A 15,866-nucleotide genomic window follows, 5' to 3' on the forward strand; every position below is an offset into this window, starting at 1 on the left:
ATGCCCTCCCCAACATCTCTTCTTTGGGCCCCTCAGATTTAGTGAGTCCCTCCCCAACCTCTTCCTGAGTCCTCTCTACCAGTGGTGGCACCTCCTGCCACTCAATCTTGAATGCCTGTTACCTCTTGCTCACTCTCATGTGGTCCAGAAGCCTCAGAACAGGGACCGCTTGGGCTGAGAGGACCCAAAAAGTCATCTCGAGATTCTTTCCAGGATTTCTCCACCCACTTCCTCCTTACTCCCTCACTGCTCATAGTCGGCTGGGCTCTGGGACTTCTGGCTTCCCTGGCCCTTCGCCCTCCAGCCATAGCTCTTTTCTGAAAGCACAGCACCACAGTGCCCTTCTCCCTGTCACACATGGCCATGGGTTTCCTGCTGCCTCCAGGAAAGGCCCCAAACTCTGCCTCACTCTGGGCCCTCCTCTACCTGGCCAGAACCTACGCTTGGAAAGTCTGGTCCCTCTTCAGTCCTCTGCACAGTCCTTCCCCTGAGTCCTGGCCACAGCCTGGGGCCTGGGCCTTTATTTCTGTCATTTCCTCTGCCAGGACTCCTTCTTGCTTCCTACTGGTTCATGAAACAATGCTGTGAGTGCTAACATGGGCCAGCTTGTGCTGGGTGGTGGGAATGTAGTGGGGAAAAGAGACAGATCCAGTCCCTGCCCTCGTGGAGCTCAGGAGGTGAGCTCTTCCAACTGCTTTCAAGGACAAGAACTTGGCTGCTCTCCTCTACAATGCTATGAGGTATGGGGCTAACAGGTACCATCTACCATGCCAGACACCATATGGGGGGGGAGGTGTAAGTAATATCCTACAGACCAAGTACTGGACCAAGTGTTGTGACAGTCAAACGATAGCCAATACTGATGGAGTGGGCACTCTTTGTGAGGCCTGTGCTAATAAGAACAATAACAACACCTGCTAGCAATTACAGAACATTTACTAGATGCCGGGTGCTGTAATTCATGCTTTACTACATTAGGTCAAGTCCTCACAACTACTCTATGAAGTGGATCCTATTATCATAATACCAATTTTATAGGTGAAAGAGATTGAAGCTCAAAGATGTTAAGTAATTTGCTTGAGGTCACACAGCCAGGACCTCGCAGAGCTGGATGGGAACTCAGGCTATCTGGGTGTGGGTGAGGGACTGGCTATGTGGTGCAGCAGCAGCCAGGGAGGGGTCGGGCGTCTCTGACAGGAGAGGCTGAGTAGATGATGAAACCACATGTGAGATCCAAACTGGTACTGTCCAACGGAACTTCTTGTAAGGACATAAATGTTTCATATCTCCACTGCCTGAGACGGAGCCAATAGCCACATGTGGCTACTGCATGCAGTGTGGCCAGTGCAACTGAAGAACCGATCTTTAATGTTACTTTTAATTAATTTAAATGGACATAGCCACATGTGGGTAGTGGCAGCAATAGTGGACAGCTCCAGACCGGGGTTCTGCTGACTACGGCCCATGGGCCAAAGCCTGCTGTTTTTGTAAATGAAGTTTTATTGGCACACAGCCATGCCCATTTGTTTACATATTGTCTATGGCTGCTATCATGCTACAAAACAGAGCTGACAGAGACTATATGGCCCACAAAAACTAAAATATTTACCATCTGGCCTTTTAAGAAAAAGTTTACAAACCACTACCCTAGACTGGAAAAAACAGAGAACAGAGCAAGGAACAGCCTTTCTCGGGGCAAAATTAACTGATAAACTGCTGGCTAGTTCTGTGCTACCTTTCCAAACTCCTTCCCTTCAGACCCACCCACATATGCCACAGAACCCTGCTTGATGATATTATCAACAACAGCTGCCACTGACTGAAGGCCCGTTATGTGTCATGCACTGTCTCCCACTGAATTCTCACAACAGACCTCAGAGGCAGGTATATGACAAAGCCCATTTTCTAGATGTGAAAATTGAGTCTTGGGGAGGTGATTTGAGTCCCCCAAGGTCATGGAGCTTACAGGGGCATAGCTACCATCTTAACCTGGGTCTGCCAGCCCCCAAGCCTGAATCTTCTCACTCCTACTGTTGGCAAGAAAAAGGAAAGGTGGCTGTGTGGGCCAGGCTCACGTCATGTACAGGCATTTCTGTGTTGGTCACTGCCACACCTGACAGCTGAGCAAGCTGGGGTGGAGGGTGTGGTGCGATTTCTACGAGGCCCGCTCTGGCCCCTGGGGGAGAGGTCCCCCCACCCCTGGACCCTATCTCTAGTCCTGCTCACTGTTGATCAGCTCCAAGGCCTCCTCCTTGGTCCGGGTGATCTTCTCCTGCCTCCAGGATGAAGGCCTCCGTGACTGGCTGTGCTTGACCAGCAGGTGTGAGCAGCGGACCCTGGTGGGTTCCCCCTGTCCATTTTTGCCGCTGCCACTGCTGTTGCCACTTGGTCGCTCCCACTGGCTGGCATTAGTGATGTGATTGAAGTAGTACACCCGGCCTGGAGGGAGAGGAGGTGGGAATTCAGTTGGGATCTGCTCATAGGACATCACCCTGAGTCCAGGATAAGCAACTGGCCTTTGAGATGCCATCATTCAGCAAATCCACTGTGTCTACGACGTGTCACAGGACCTTAGAGGGCTAACATTCTAGGTGCCAGCAAGTAAGACCTGATAACATCAGTCAGTGATAACTTTAGATAACCCGGGGTGACAACAGAGAGGAAGCCAAGGGGCAGGGAGATGGAGTAGTTCAAAGCATGCACTCGGCAGCAAGATCACCTATTCAGATTTGGCTCTGACTGCCTATTGAGTTGCTGTAAGGACAGAATGAGTTCACATCTGTAAAGCCCATTTTATAGATAACAAAACTAGGTAACGTTTCCTGAATGTTTTACTGTGCTTCAGGCACATTATAGAGGGAAGCAGGAATTGTCAGACACCAAAGCTCTGCTCTTCTCCCCTACAATATACTGTGCTGCACAATGAGGGGCCAGCACACTGGGGACAGACATTATTCAGGAACTGAGGTGCATGGAGTGAAGAGGGCACACAAGAAGCTTGACATGGGACCCAGCAGAGACGGGGCATCATTTCAGAGGCCTAGAGTCTGCTTGGGTTACATGGAGGACTAGTGCCCAGCACTGTGAAGGGTGAATGTCACCCCTGAGAAGGACTGTCAGAATTGAGCAGAGCAGAAATGGCAGGAGTGGGGGCCTACGGTTGGGCAGAGCATCAGGTTTGTGCTTGCAGGTCAGGCCAAGGCAGGTATGCGGGGAGAGAGCTGAGCCACTGATGGCCTTTAAAACCTTGGCAATGGGCTCTATCTACCTGAATTTCAGTTTTCTCATCTGAAAAGTGGTGAAGTGAGAGATAAGGACACCAAACTTCACTGGGTTAATGTGGAGAGTCGATGATGATGGAGGCAAAGAGCTTACCAGAGTGCCTGGAGTTCAATAAACGAGAATTATTACTGCGACTATGATTACTATGGGCAATGGAGGCAGTGGAGTGAGATGCAGGACCTGCTTCCAGTACGCAGTGACAACTGCAGGGAACTCTGGAGTCAAACTAACTGGTCTAAACTAACCCTCAGCCCCAATCCGTGAAATGAATGATCTTGGGCGAGTTCCTTAAATTTTCTAGCCTCAGTTTCCTCACCTGCAAAATGAGGATAAGGGATACTGACCTCCCAAAGCTGTGGCCAAAGAGAGAAGACACTTAAAACGCCTGGCACGATGCCTGATGCTGATAAAAGTACCCTACTGTTGACATTATTATTGTTAAGGCTGAAATCGGGCCCAAGCACAGGGACCGTCCTCAGAATATCACCATAGGCTCAGTATTAAGTGTGGATGGGTGGAGGGCGTGTTAGCAAGAGTAGGTTGTGGATCCGCGGCCGGGCAACATCCTGGGGCCACGCCCTGAGCATGAGTTTGGGGTGTCCTCTCCCAGGGGTGCCTCACAGGCCCAGCGGGGTGCAGAGACGTCTCCCCGTGACGTCAGGTGCACTGGGCCGAAAGGTGTCAGCCTGATCGGCAGGGCCAGGGCCATCGCCTGGAGGAGGGCCGCAGGATCACGAGCCCCTCACCCCCCCAACCCCACAGCGCGCTGGGCCTCCCTGATCTTGTCCCCGCCTCAGTTTCCTCCGGCTTCCTGGCTCCAAAGGCTCAAGCCTCAATAGGGCGGGCCGAGGCCGTTACCCGGGACAACGCGAGGGAGCCAAGACCCCGTACATATCGGGCAGCGGCGCCGCGCCCGAGAGGCGAGCTCGAGCCTTGCTTCCACAGGCCCGCGCGGCCCCGCCCCAGCCCCGATCCCCGCGGCACCTGAGCTGCGGCTCATGCGCTTCTCCCAGCCGGGCGGCAGCTTCTCCTCGTCCGCCATCTTCCCTCCTGCCGCAGCGGCCGCTCCGCCTCCACCGCACCGCCTATGCCGCCCGCCCGCCGCTGCCAATTGGCTGGGCGCGCCTTGCACCGGGGCCTGGCGGCAACGCTCATTGGGAACCCCAACTGTCCAGACTGAATTTCTGGCTTTCTATTGGGCAGAAGCGATGGTGGGCGGAACCTCCCAGCCTTTACACCTGAGTCCCGCCCCTGACCAGCCTCACCCGGCCCCGCCCCTTTCCTCCCTTCGGCCCATAAGTGGTGGGGAAGGGATACACGCCCGCCTTCTCAACGCCCTTTGGCGCGGTTCAAAGAAGTCCCAACCTCTCCTTTGCGTCCTTCGCCACAGAGCCCACCCGATTGGCTACAAAAGCGAAAATTCCCGTCTTCCTAACCCGTTTCCGGCGGGCCGCAAGCCCCTATACGGAAGTGTCTGGCTGGTGTGGAGGTAACGGCAACAGAGGAGGTACTTGAGAGATGAGGCACCACCTTTGCTGTTGCCATAGCAACGCAGTTGCCTTGGTGACGAGCAACTAAGAACCAGAAACCTTAATTTGGCTCCTCCATCCTCCCTCTTCCCACCTCGTTCCTCCAGATGTCCAAATGTAATCCACCCCTTTTTGTGTGCAAGGCTAACCTTTTCCCTATGCCACTGACCCAAACACCTTCCATTAATTTGGAATCTACTTACTTCGAACCTACTTTCTTCACTTATTCCTTCTCAAGCTGGCTCGTTTCCATCCTGGTGACTCGTGGGTGTTCGCATTGCCACTCAGATGGGGACAGAGGAGGAGGTGCGGATGGGAGAATAATGAGTTTAGTTTGAATCAATTTAAAATGGAGTCTGTGGCGCCCATGGGACACTAAAGAGGTGGTTGAGGACCCAGGGCTAGAGATACGGGAATCAAAGACACCAACAGGGCAGAGTTAAATTACAGTTCATCTATTGACCCTCATGTGACCATTAAAAAGAATGAGGCACAGAGACATGAAACACAGGGAAATATGTTCACAAGAAAGTAGGATGCCGTAGAAGGTTAAGAGCACTCAGGAACCAGACTGCTTGAGTTCAAAGCCTGGCTCTACGATTGGCAAAATTATCTTCAACAAATTACTTATTTAAACTTGGCACTTCAGCTTTCCTATCTGCAAAATGAGGATAATAAATATATTTCACACGTACTTTTGATGTAAAGATTAAATGAATTAGTTTATATAAAGCACTCAAAACTGCCTGGCCCATACATAACAATACGTTTGCTGGGTGAATAAAAGCAAATCAAAGAACACCATAGCAATTATAGTATGTAGAAAAGCATAACAAAAAAAATCAACAAATAAAATTACTTAAAAGAATGACATAGCTTACGGAAAGATATTGAAGCATTAACAAGCAACCTGCAGAACAGTATCAGTATTAGAGTTTGAATAATTAACTGTGTAAAAACTATGTTTTAGATTCCTAGAGGCAGGGTACAAGCTGATCGTTGCCGGGTGAGGCAGGGAGGTAGACCGATGGGGTGAAAAAGGTCAAGGGCTAACAAACTGGTTGTTAGGAAATAGTCGTGGGGATTTAAAGTATATTAAATATAGTCAATATTATGTTGATAACCATGTAGAGTACCTGGTGGGTACTAGACCAACCAGGGGGGATCACTTTGTAAGTTATATAGATGTCTAATCATTGTGCTATGCACTTGAAACTAACATAAAATAATACTGAATGTCAACTGTAATTTAAAAATTTAAAAAGGGGAGAAAAGGTGAAGGGAACAAGAGGTTCAAATTTCCAGGTATAAAACAAGTATATCATGAGGATGTAGTGTACACAGGGAATGTAGTCAATAATATTGTGATAGCATTATGGTGTCATGTGGTTGCTGGACTTTTCATGGTGATTACTTCTTTAGGTAGATAAATGCTGATTAACTATAGGGTATACCTGAAACTAATATAATATTGTATGTTAGCTATATTTTAATAAAAAAAATTTTTTTTAAATGGGCAAGAAATTTCAACAGACGTTTCATGAAACAAACTAACAGATGTTCTCAACCAGGGGCGATTCTGTTCCCCAGGGGACATCTGGCAATGTCTTAAGACATTTTTGGGTTATCACAAATGGGGAGAGGGCAATGCCGCTGGCATTTAGTGGGCAAAGGCCAAGGATGCTGCTAAACATCCTACAATGCACAACCCCTACAACAAATAACAGTACCAAAACTGAGAAACTCTGCCTTAGAATAATTGTCAAAACTAAGAAATCAACATTGGTACAATACTATTAACTAGACTTGAATCCACATTGTCACGTTTCCTCAGTTTCCTCTAATATGTGACAATTTTTAGGTCTTTCCTTGTCTTGCACGACCTTGATACTTTTGAGGAGTGGAATGGCCCCTCATTCTGATGTTTTGTCATGATGGGGTTTGTTGGGTATTTTCTCGTGATTTGGTGAGGTTATGCATTATGGGCAGGGATACCAGAGATGATGTGCCCTTCTCATACCAGGTGATCGTGTTGCTATGTACTCCTGGTTGTATTAAGGTATCTATTCCTGCATCACAAATAACCCCACAACTTAGTGGATTATTATTGTCTCACAGTTTCTATGGGTCAGGAATCCAGGCACAGTTTATTTAGCTGCTATCAGTAGGGGTGGCTGTGGTCTAATCTGAAGGTTTGACAGGGGCAGGGTCTGCTTCCAAGCTTGCTTATGTGGTTGCTAACAGGATGTTGAACTGAAGACCACAGTTCCTCACCGGCTATTGGCTGGGGCCTTTCCAAAAGGCAGCTCAAAACATGGCAGCTTTCATCAATGACCAGTGAGCAAGCAAAACAGAAGCCAGTCTCTTTACAACCTCATCTCAGAAGTGATATTCAACCACTTTTGCTATGTTCTATTTGTTAGAAGCTAGTTCCAACCTATACTTAAGAGGAAGGGATCACAGAAGGGTATGGATACCAGGACGAGGAGATCATTAGGGGCCATCTTAGAGGTTGTTTACCATACTTGCAATATTATCTTCGATCACTTGGTTAAAGCAGTTTCTAAACTTACTACTGCAATGAATACTTTTTTTAAAAAGAATAAATCCACTTTATTTACTTTCAATAAGTTTAAATCCTTGAGGCTTACCGCATTACACAGATTGTGTCTAATGGCCTTAGCTGGAAGGTTGCTTCGGAATTTGGCATAAACCCTGTCACTGTTTCATGAGCGTGAGTCACCTTCCCCCAGATAACTCTGGTTTTGTTCAGTTTGCCACCAGGAGTCACTGTGTTGATCTTTGCCTTGTACACATAAGCACATTTCTTGCCTAGATAACTCAGTCTCATCTCGAGCATAAACACCTTCAATTTTAAGAAGAGCTGTGTGCTCCCTCTGGTTCCGGAGACCCCGTTTATAGCCAGTAAAAATGGCCTTGGACCACAGCCTTCCAGACATAATGGTTGTTTTAGAAGTCCTTTTCTCAGCAGGACTCCACAGGCTCCAAGACGGCAGAAAAAGGAAGGGGAGCATAACAAATACTTTTGAGGAGATACTTTGAGACTGTGCAAATATCCTACTTCTGCTTAAGTTTTCACTCACCAATTTTAGCATCTATCAGTGCGTCTTGCCTACAGTAATTATTTCTATGTGTGCAAATGGTAGGTGATTTCTTATTTCCCTCTTCTACATTTATTAAAATTCTTTTGTAATGAAGAGTTGTCCCTTTCCCCCCATTTATTTACATATTGTTATTGATATGAGCATGAGCTCAAGAATATTTATTTTATCCTTTGGGTTATAATCCAATACTGTCATCATTTCGTTGCTCAAGTTGTTCCAAATTTGGCTACTGGGAGCTCTTTCATAGGTTGGCTTCGGTGCCCTTGCAACATGCTTCTCTCCTTTTTATTTGAGCATGTCCTACTTCCTGACATCACAAGATGCTCCATGCTCAGCTTGGAATCTGCCCTAGCTCTGGAACCACTTCTCCAAGGAGCCCTAGTTCTTTTTATTGGAGAATGTTATTTAGAAACCAAGAACTGGGAGCTGGGTGTGCTCATTACTACTGGGGTGTCACTGCATCTGGTCCCGCTAAGTGGATAAAACAAGGAAATATATGCATGTATACACACATATCTGCATGTATCTGTATACACAGTAAATAAAATTTACCATGAGTCCATTCTGATGTGTACAACTCTAATCCAGCCCCACAGGGTTCATTCTAACCATATAGCAATATATCTACAATATATTTACCCATTTGTTCAACTCTGTGTGTGTGTATACACAGGTACAAGTTTCAGAATTGCTAAATCATATCCCTGTGAGGAACATATTTACCAAGTACAATACAATGTTTGTGTATGCTTTTTTTTCATCTTTAGCCTTCCAGTATCCAGTCAAAATACTATTTCTAAAGTTACTTAGGTCATCTCTCTTCCCCGCCCCCTTCAGTGCCATCATGTGATTCATTTGTAATCCAGACAAATTCATTTGATGGCCTGCACTCCATCTTTCTTCCTCCATCCTCAGTTGACAAATGCAGACTCCGGCATCTACCACCACAGTTCTAGACTGAACAGTTCCATCACCACAAAAATCCCTCCATACTGTCCTTTGATGTAAAAAGCAAAAATAAAAATCAATAAAAATACTAATTAAAAAATGAGATATGTAATTTATATGGAAAAATGTCAAAAATAAAGCATAAAAAAGCAAACTGCTACTAATTGCCACCAGCGGGAGGGGTGGTGTTAATACGAAACAATTTTTAACCAAACATCTGGATATTTTACAAGCAGATATTACCATAGTCATCTTTTGAAAATAAAATTAAAGTTTATAAAAATGCATTGAAAAAGGCCTGACCTCAGAAGAGAGAATGGGGTGAGGAAAGGGGCTTTACTTCTAGCATGTACTCTTCTAGGCTGATTTGAAATGAGGAATCGCCTTGTCAAAGCTGCTGTATTGTTAAAAAATTTTTGTTGGGTTTGTTTTTTAACAGCCAGGTAAGGGGGGCAGATTGAGCTCTAAGTGTAGGAAGAACAAGGGTACCAGGAAACACTCATGTCTGACATGTTGGGAGGAAACAGAGTCCTGGAGACAACAGGGGAGCCAAGGGGCAGGTGGGGAGGTGACTAACAGAGACCGAAGAGAGACTATTCTCAATGAGCTACAGGCCAGCAGCATCCCAGGCGGCTGGCAGGTCCACCTCCCAAGAAGCCGAATGGTGAATGGAAGATAGAAGGCTGGGAGGAGCTTGGGAAGCAGTGGGCTAGATTTGAATGTGTTTATGTAAGGAGGACAAGGCCGGGCAACCCGAAGGAGGGATGGAGCAAGGTTCTGGGGGAAGCTCTCGAGAAGGGCTCTGGAATGTGGCTCAGGGAAAGGACAAGGCTACGGTTGACCCCAGGATCTGTGGCTAGGGGAACAGAGATGGGGTGTTTGGTGTCCTGTCTACTCACACGTGGGAGAAGGAGGCTGGAGACAGCTAATAACACTGTGGACCTGACGTCCTGCTGTTCTAACTGCATTATCTCACCGAGATGTGAGTGCCATCATGGTACCCCTTTTTTCAAGGAAACTGAGAATCACAGAAGCTGACTTCCCCGAATCCCACAACTCATGGTCAGTCAACATTCAACCTATTCCACACTGTCTTGCTCTGTCCACTATGATGGAAGTGTAGATGCTTAACCACGTTTTAGCTCATCTACACTGCATAATGTGACAATGAAATAAACACAATCGGTTCCACTTTAGAAAAGGAAGTGGAAGCTTAGGGAGGTTAAGGAACTTGGTCAGGGTCACTGTTGGTGTTGGAGCTGGGATTCCACCCACAGTCTGTCTGAATCCAGTATTCCTAACTCATGGCAAGTCCCCGAGCTCTGAACTTCCACACAGGCTCCTAGTCTACTGGCTTACACTTTCCTCACTAATCCAGTCAAAATTGGGCTCTTATTGAGCTGGGTACTGAGTATATTGACAACCAGATACCAACTCCCCTCATTACATAACCCTCAAAGATGACAACAATGAAGCTGCTTCTAAGCTTTTATTAACATGACTTTTTAAAAACAAGCATCTATACCAGTGTGGAGGGTGACGCTGAGAGAAGGGAGGGCATGGCAGGGGAAGGAATTCTGTTTTATTGGTAATAAAGCTCCAGGTTCATCCCATCGTGGATTTCATCTAAAAGGAAAGGTGTTAAGGAATCAATATTGTGGGCTCCATCCCCACCCCTCTCATCTCTCACAGCTGGGTGAGGATGGGCTGAATGCTCAGCCCCGGGGCCGAGGAAGCCATCTTGGACTGGGTCCTTTTGATTTGGAGACAACAAACAATAAAAAGTTCATGCTCCTTTTGCACAACTGACATGCCGAAATCTCACTCCACCCTGACCTCCTGTCCACATTAGGTGGAACTGAGCAATAGATATCTTGACCTTAAAGTGTCTTCTAAGCCCCGAAATATTTCACCAACCACCCTCCTCCTCCATCAAAATAATCACGACTCCCATTTTCTAAATGCTCACCATGTGCCAAATACTAAGTTAAATACCTTATGTGCATCATCTCAGACAGACTCAGTATTTAACCAAGAGAATCAGGACACGGTATGTACACTCTTCTTCAAATCATACAAAGGATACAGTCCCCCAGAGAAACGTGGTCCTTAAAAATCGTGTACCTAGGAGATAGAACCTTTTAGACAAAAACCCTGGAGGCAAGCTGAGGAAGCCCTTTCTAAGCAAGGCACTCCCCCAACCCAAACCTTCTGGGCTAGTGCTGTGCTGTCCAGCCCCCAGCTGTGCCACTGCACTCACCACTTCTTTAGTACAATCTTGTTCCAACGGGTACCAGTTTGGGCTGCGATCAGCTTCTTAAGGTCCCCGATGGTGTCATCGGTGCTGGGCGCAGTGGAGTTAAGGAAAATGGAACGGGAAGGTAGAATACAGAAGAGGACATTGCAGGGCTGAATGCACTCTGCCAAGGCCCCATCCGCCCCTTGTCCCAGGTTCAACTAAAATCACTCCGCAACACAGACTGAGTTGCTTCAGGCCAAACACCCGCACGGAACACTGCCTCTCGGCCACCGGTGGATACTTGCATTTCACGCGGACCTTCTTCCCCAGACGGTCGTTGCAAACAACCTCGATCATTCTGTCTGGAGCTACACAGTGTGGGGGTTGTGAGACAGCGGAGTCAGGACGTCAAGGGCCTCCCAGGCCCCAAGATCTCTGGTTACCGAGATTTTTGTTCATTTCCCACCCCCACCCCGACTCCCACCCCGAGGAGACAGCGGACCCCAGGCCTCCCCGCTTCTGGCCGCCTCTCGCAGGCCGGTGGACCGTAGATGGCCAGGTCCCATCAGCTTTCCCCGACTCCGGACCGCTCCACTTGGCCCCCTCACCTCGAAGCGCTTAGAACCTACCGACGCCACAACCTCCTCGGTGGAGAGCAGAGCCGCGGCCAGAGTCGACGCCGAGAACCGGAAGCGGAAGCGCGCCGCCGAAGGCGCCGGTCCCTCCGGTGCCGGTCGACACCCAGCCGCGTTCTTTGTGTTCCGAGCCCTGGCGTGGGCTTGTGGGTTCCTAGGCACCGCTTTGGGGGTCCCGAGGCTGGGCAGGAGGACACTTGCAGTCGGTGCTCATGGACCGGGGGACATTGGGAAGAGGGGCGACCTTTTGTTCCTGAGCCCGGCGAAACCTCTAACTGCAGCTAGGGGGCTAACGGGTAACCAAACAGCTGCCAATGTAACTGCTTTATTCCTTTTCAGCAGGCAGGATTTCCCTTACGGTGAGCCCAAAGGGATTCACTCTGAAAAGGGGCCAGCACTTCTGATTCGCCCAATCTACCTTCTCAAACTAGGATGTGAGATTACGTGGAAGACATGAGAGGCCATCCTGTGGAAGGGATATATGTTGGGTAACCTGGTCGGGCTGGCCAAGAGGTCCCACCACAAATGCTGGGCTCAGGAGCCTTCTTGCCTCAGAACTTTGACCCACCATTCCTCCCCTCTGAGTGGGCTTGAGAGGGCAGGGAATCTGAATGGAAAGCTATTCAGATTGTAGACACAGGCTTTGGATCCAGACAGATGAGTCAAAACCCCAACCTTACCCCTTAATATTAAGCTGTATAGTTTCAAGCAAGACACTTCCCCTCTCTGATTCTCATTTTCCTCATCTATGGAAAGGTGATCGATAGCAATTCCCACCCTAAGAATTGGTCTTGAACCAGCCCCTGACAGCCCTCTGAGTGCAGAAAAATAGATGAGACAAGAAGAGAAGTCGGAAGGTCAAGGGTGAGCTGAGGGTACTGATGTGCCTGAGGAGGTTTGAAAGGAGCGCATCTTTGCATTCACATAGAAAGGGGGAGTCACACAAGGTGTTGAAGGTCTTACAACCAGATGGTGGAATTGTTGAGGCTCATTTTTCTCTTTGTTGCTTTTTGGTGTTTTCCCAGATTATCTACAATGAACATATGTTACTTTTGTAATGCGGGGGGTGGGGGGGGGAGTAAATGTTAGTTTTTGTTTTAAAAGAGAAGTTCTAATTTCTCAGTGTTCAGTTCAAAGATAGCATAAGTATAGGATCATGATGCTGATTTATGGGCTTGGGGAGATTGGAAAGGGGTGGAGAGTGCTGCTGAAAGTGGAGGAAAATAAAGTCTGGGGCTGCTGGGGCCTTGGACTCCATGGGGAGTGGTGAGGATCTTGGGAGGGGACTGCAGGGTATGACATCCTGAGGAGGGGATGGGGGGACAATGGGAAGTCACAGAACTAGATTGCCAATGCTGCACAGACTTGCTGCCCTGGACTCAGGTGAGAGGCGGAGGGGCCTCAGAAGACAGGACACCTCATACTAGTGACCCCTCCGCACACCCTGGTAATTCTAACTTGGGGCTTCCCATGAAGGGACTCAGTGACTGCCCACCAAGAGCCAGGGCATCCCCATCCCCTTGTCTGGGTGGCAATAGGATCTGTTGTTAGATCTGCTGTTTGTAGTGGAGGTAGAGTTCTGGGTCATGACCCAAGCTAACTGGGCAGGCCCCCTCTGACCCTTTGTTTCTTAGGTTTCTGACCCAGAGGAAGGAGCTTTGCGTTGGGGCAGGAGATGGTTCTTAGGAATCCCCTGTAACTATGCTGAGGGCAGGGACACCTGGGTTCTGCTGAACTTAAAGGCACCCCTCCCACCCAGGGTTTACCAGTGGGGAAATAATCTGAGAGGAGGAGGGGGTTGCTCAGGAGGTCTCTTCCCCCAACATCTCAGCCTGTCAGCAGGCCTTGGAGATACAGCAGTGACCAATGCTGACCTGCCACCCCAGAGTTCAGTTTGACAGAGGAGGAAGACGAGTAAAGAAAAGTGAAGAGGTTGTTGCAATACAGTGTGACAGGTGCTGTGAAGGAGAAGCCCGAGAGCTGGGAGCCCAGGAGGCGTTGTCGCTGCATGACTGGCATGGGTTTTGCAGAGGAATTCATGACCACAGAGCATTGTGGTAGAGGCCCATGTTCTGGCGTCACAAAGATCTGGGCTTGTGGCCCTGGCAAGCAACTTGACCTCTGTGCAGTTCTTTTAATCGTTCCTTCCAGCTTTGAAAGATGGCTGCCCGAAAAGGAAGCATTTTTTTTTTCTGTGCTTTTGTTTGAGGAAAAATATCAAAGGTTTGATTTATTAATAAACATTTGGAATTGTTTTTTTAAAAGTAATACTTGCATACAGTAAAAATTCAAGATGCAAGAAAGTATATAAATAGCACGTAAAGTCTGCTTACCCTCCAGACTGCAGCCCCTCCTCAGGAACAACTACCCCTAAAAGGTTCCATTTTCTAGGGATTGTCTCTGCATTTTCAAACATGTGTGATACAGAACCTCCCAAGAAAACGATAAAGTCAGATAATACGTTTCAATAGAAATAGGGACCTTGTGGTTTTAAGTAACATACAATATTTTAAGTTATGTCAAAGGCAGAAAGGAATGACAGTTTTTATACAGGGATTTATGAATAAAGTGAAACAATAAATTGTGTATGCATTTTATTGGAGAGATATGTGTGTATATGTGTGAGTGTGTGTGTGTCCATTGAGATCAAACTACATAAACTGGTCTCTATACTTTGTTTTTTAAAGTGAACAGTATCCTATACATTGTCCCAAGCAGCACAGGAAGACATACCTCATTCTTTTTGACAGTGTGAGATCCTAGAAGTGGAATTATTGGGTCCAACAGAGGCTGCAATCTGATATTGCCAAACCGCCTTCAAAGAGTTTTCATCAATTATGTGATTGAGAGGGTGTGTGTGCTCACACACAGGCCAATGTGGATATTTGCTGGCTTATCTCTTAATCTGATTATGTGTTAACCATTATGTTTTAGTTTTTATTTATGGATAAGTGTGAGCATACAGATCTATATTTTTTAGCTTTATTGAGATATAATTGATATGGAAAAATTGCACACATTTAATGCATACATCTTAAGTTTTGCATTTCTTTTAAAAACAGTTTTTACATCTCCAATTCGTGCATTTACATGTTATTAATAACACGTTTACTGCTATTGTAGGCTCTTGAGGGTGTGATTTAGCAAAACCTATTCAAAATTAAACTTCATGTGTCCTTTGAGCCATCAAAGTGTCTCTTGGTTATTTATCCTTTAGAAATAAAGGCATTAGAGGTGTATATATGTATATATATATATAAATAATACATATACACACACACATACATACGTACATACATACCTACTATGGGGGGAAGAAGAAACTTTCCTCTACCTTCACGGTTCTTTTGGCTAATTATCAAATAGACGTGAGACAGATTGGCAAGAGAAAATAACCAAATTTAATACATACATATGTGTGGGAACCTCACATACAGGAGAGGCCCCACATGCACAAGAGGTTCAGAGGTAGCAAGGGAGATTGAGGTATATGAGACATCCTGAGTTAGGGATGAGGTAAGGTGCTTTGGGGGCTTCAAAGAGTCATTGCAGGGTGAGAGCAGATGTTTAGTAAATAGAAGTTTGCCTTGGTACATAAAAGCATGCTTAGCTCCAATATTGTTTGTGGTAACAAATCTGGAAGCAGCTTAAACACTCATGAATACTGGAATGTTTCAATAAATTTCACTGACAGTATGAATTGCTATTTAAAAAGTGAATGCTATTTGGTGAGAGTGTCAACGACTTGGCATTATTAATCAAAACAAAAAATTCAACACGCCCTTTGGCAAGTTATTTCACTTCTACAAGTGTATCCTCATGCATACGCATCACAAAGCGTTATTAAGCACTGAAAAGTAGAATCCTCACTCTCTGCCCTGTTCTCCGCTCGCGGTCCCGCCCCAACCACCACCTCAGCAATGTCCTCCTGGCTCTGCTTTGGTCCCAGCCCCGGCCTTTCAAGACTGGTTCGGGTCCTGCCCTCTGGCCTGGTCACCGCCCCAGCCACGCATTTCGAAATCGGTCCTTGTCGAGGCCCCTCACCCCGCCTCCGGCCTCGGCACCTCCCCAGCCACGCCCTGCAGGCGTGGCCCTGGCCCCAGCCCCG

The 15,866-nt window shown here is 47.2% G+C and overlaps 2 protein-coding genes across 3 annotated transcripts in view; both read right to left on the reverse strand.

Moving 5' to 3' along the window:
• PIN1 (peptidylprolyl cis/trans isomerase, NIMA-interacting 1) overlaps nt 1-4,450 on the reverse strand; it is an 11,761-nt gene extending 7,311 nt beyond the window's left edge. The window contains exons 1-2 of the mRNA XM_006905899.3: nt 4,267-4,450; nt 2,227-2,439 (exon numbers count right to left, since the gene is read on the reverse strand). Coding sequence (XP_006905961.1) covers nt 2,227-2,439; nt 4,267-4,324 — 271 coding nt within the window. The 5' untranslated portion in view covers nt 4,325-4,450. The remainder of the gene's footprint in view (nt 1-2,226; nt 2,440-4,266) is intronic.
• Nucleotides 4,451-10,358: 5,908 nt separating this feature from the next.
• UBL5 (ubiquitin like 5) lies at nt 10,359-11,913 on the reverse strand. 2 transcript variants are annotated; one of them, XM_006905900.3, is made up of 5 exons: nt 11,753-11,913; nt 11,425-11,491; nt 11,145-11,228; nt 10,971-11,008; nt 10,359-10,510 (listed from the first exon to the last, which is right to left on the reverse strand). In XM_006905900.3, exons 2-5 carry the CDS (start codon nt 11,478-11,480, stop codon nt 10,467-10,469), a joined length of 222 nt encoding a protein of 73 aa, XP_006905962.1. In that variant the 5' UTR covers nt 11,481-11,491; nt 11,753-11,913; the 3' UTR covers nt 10,359-10,466. The 2 variants fall into 2 exon arrangements, with proteins under 2 accessions (XP_006905962.1, XP_006905963.1); XM_006905901.3 differs by having other exon boundaries at nt 11,732-11,837.
• Between the last annotated feature and the right edge of the window lie 3,953 nt (nt 11,914-15,866).

This window comes from Pteropus alecto, unplaced genomic scaffold (genome assembly GCF_000325575.1).
Source record: "Pteropus alecto unplaced genomic scaffold, ASM32557v1 scaffold761, whole genome shotgun sequence".
Classification (NCBI taxonomy): Eukaryota; Metazoa; Chordata; class Mammalia; order Chiroptera; family Pteropodidae; genus Pteropus; species Pteropus alecto.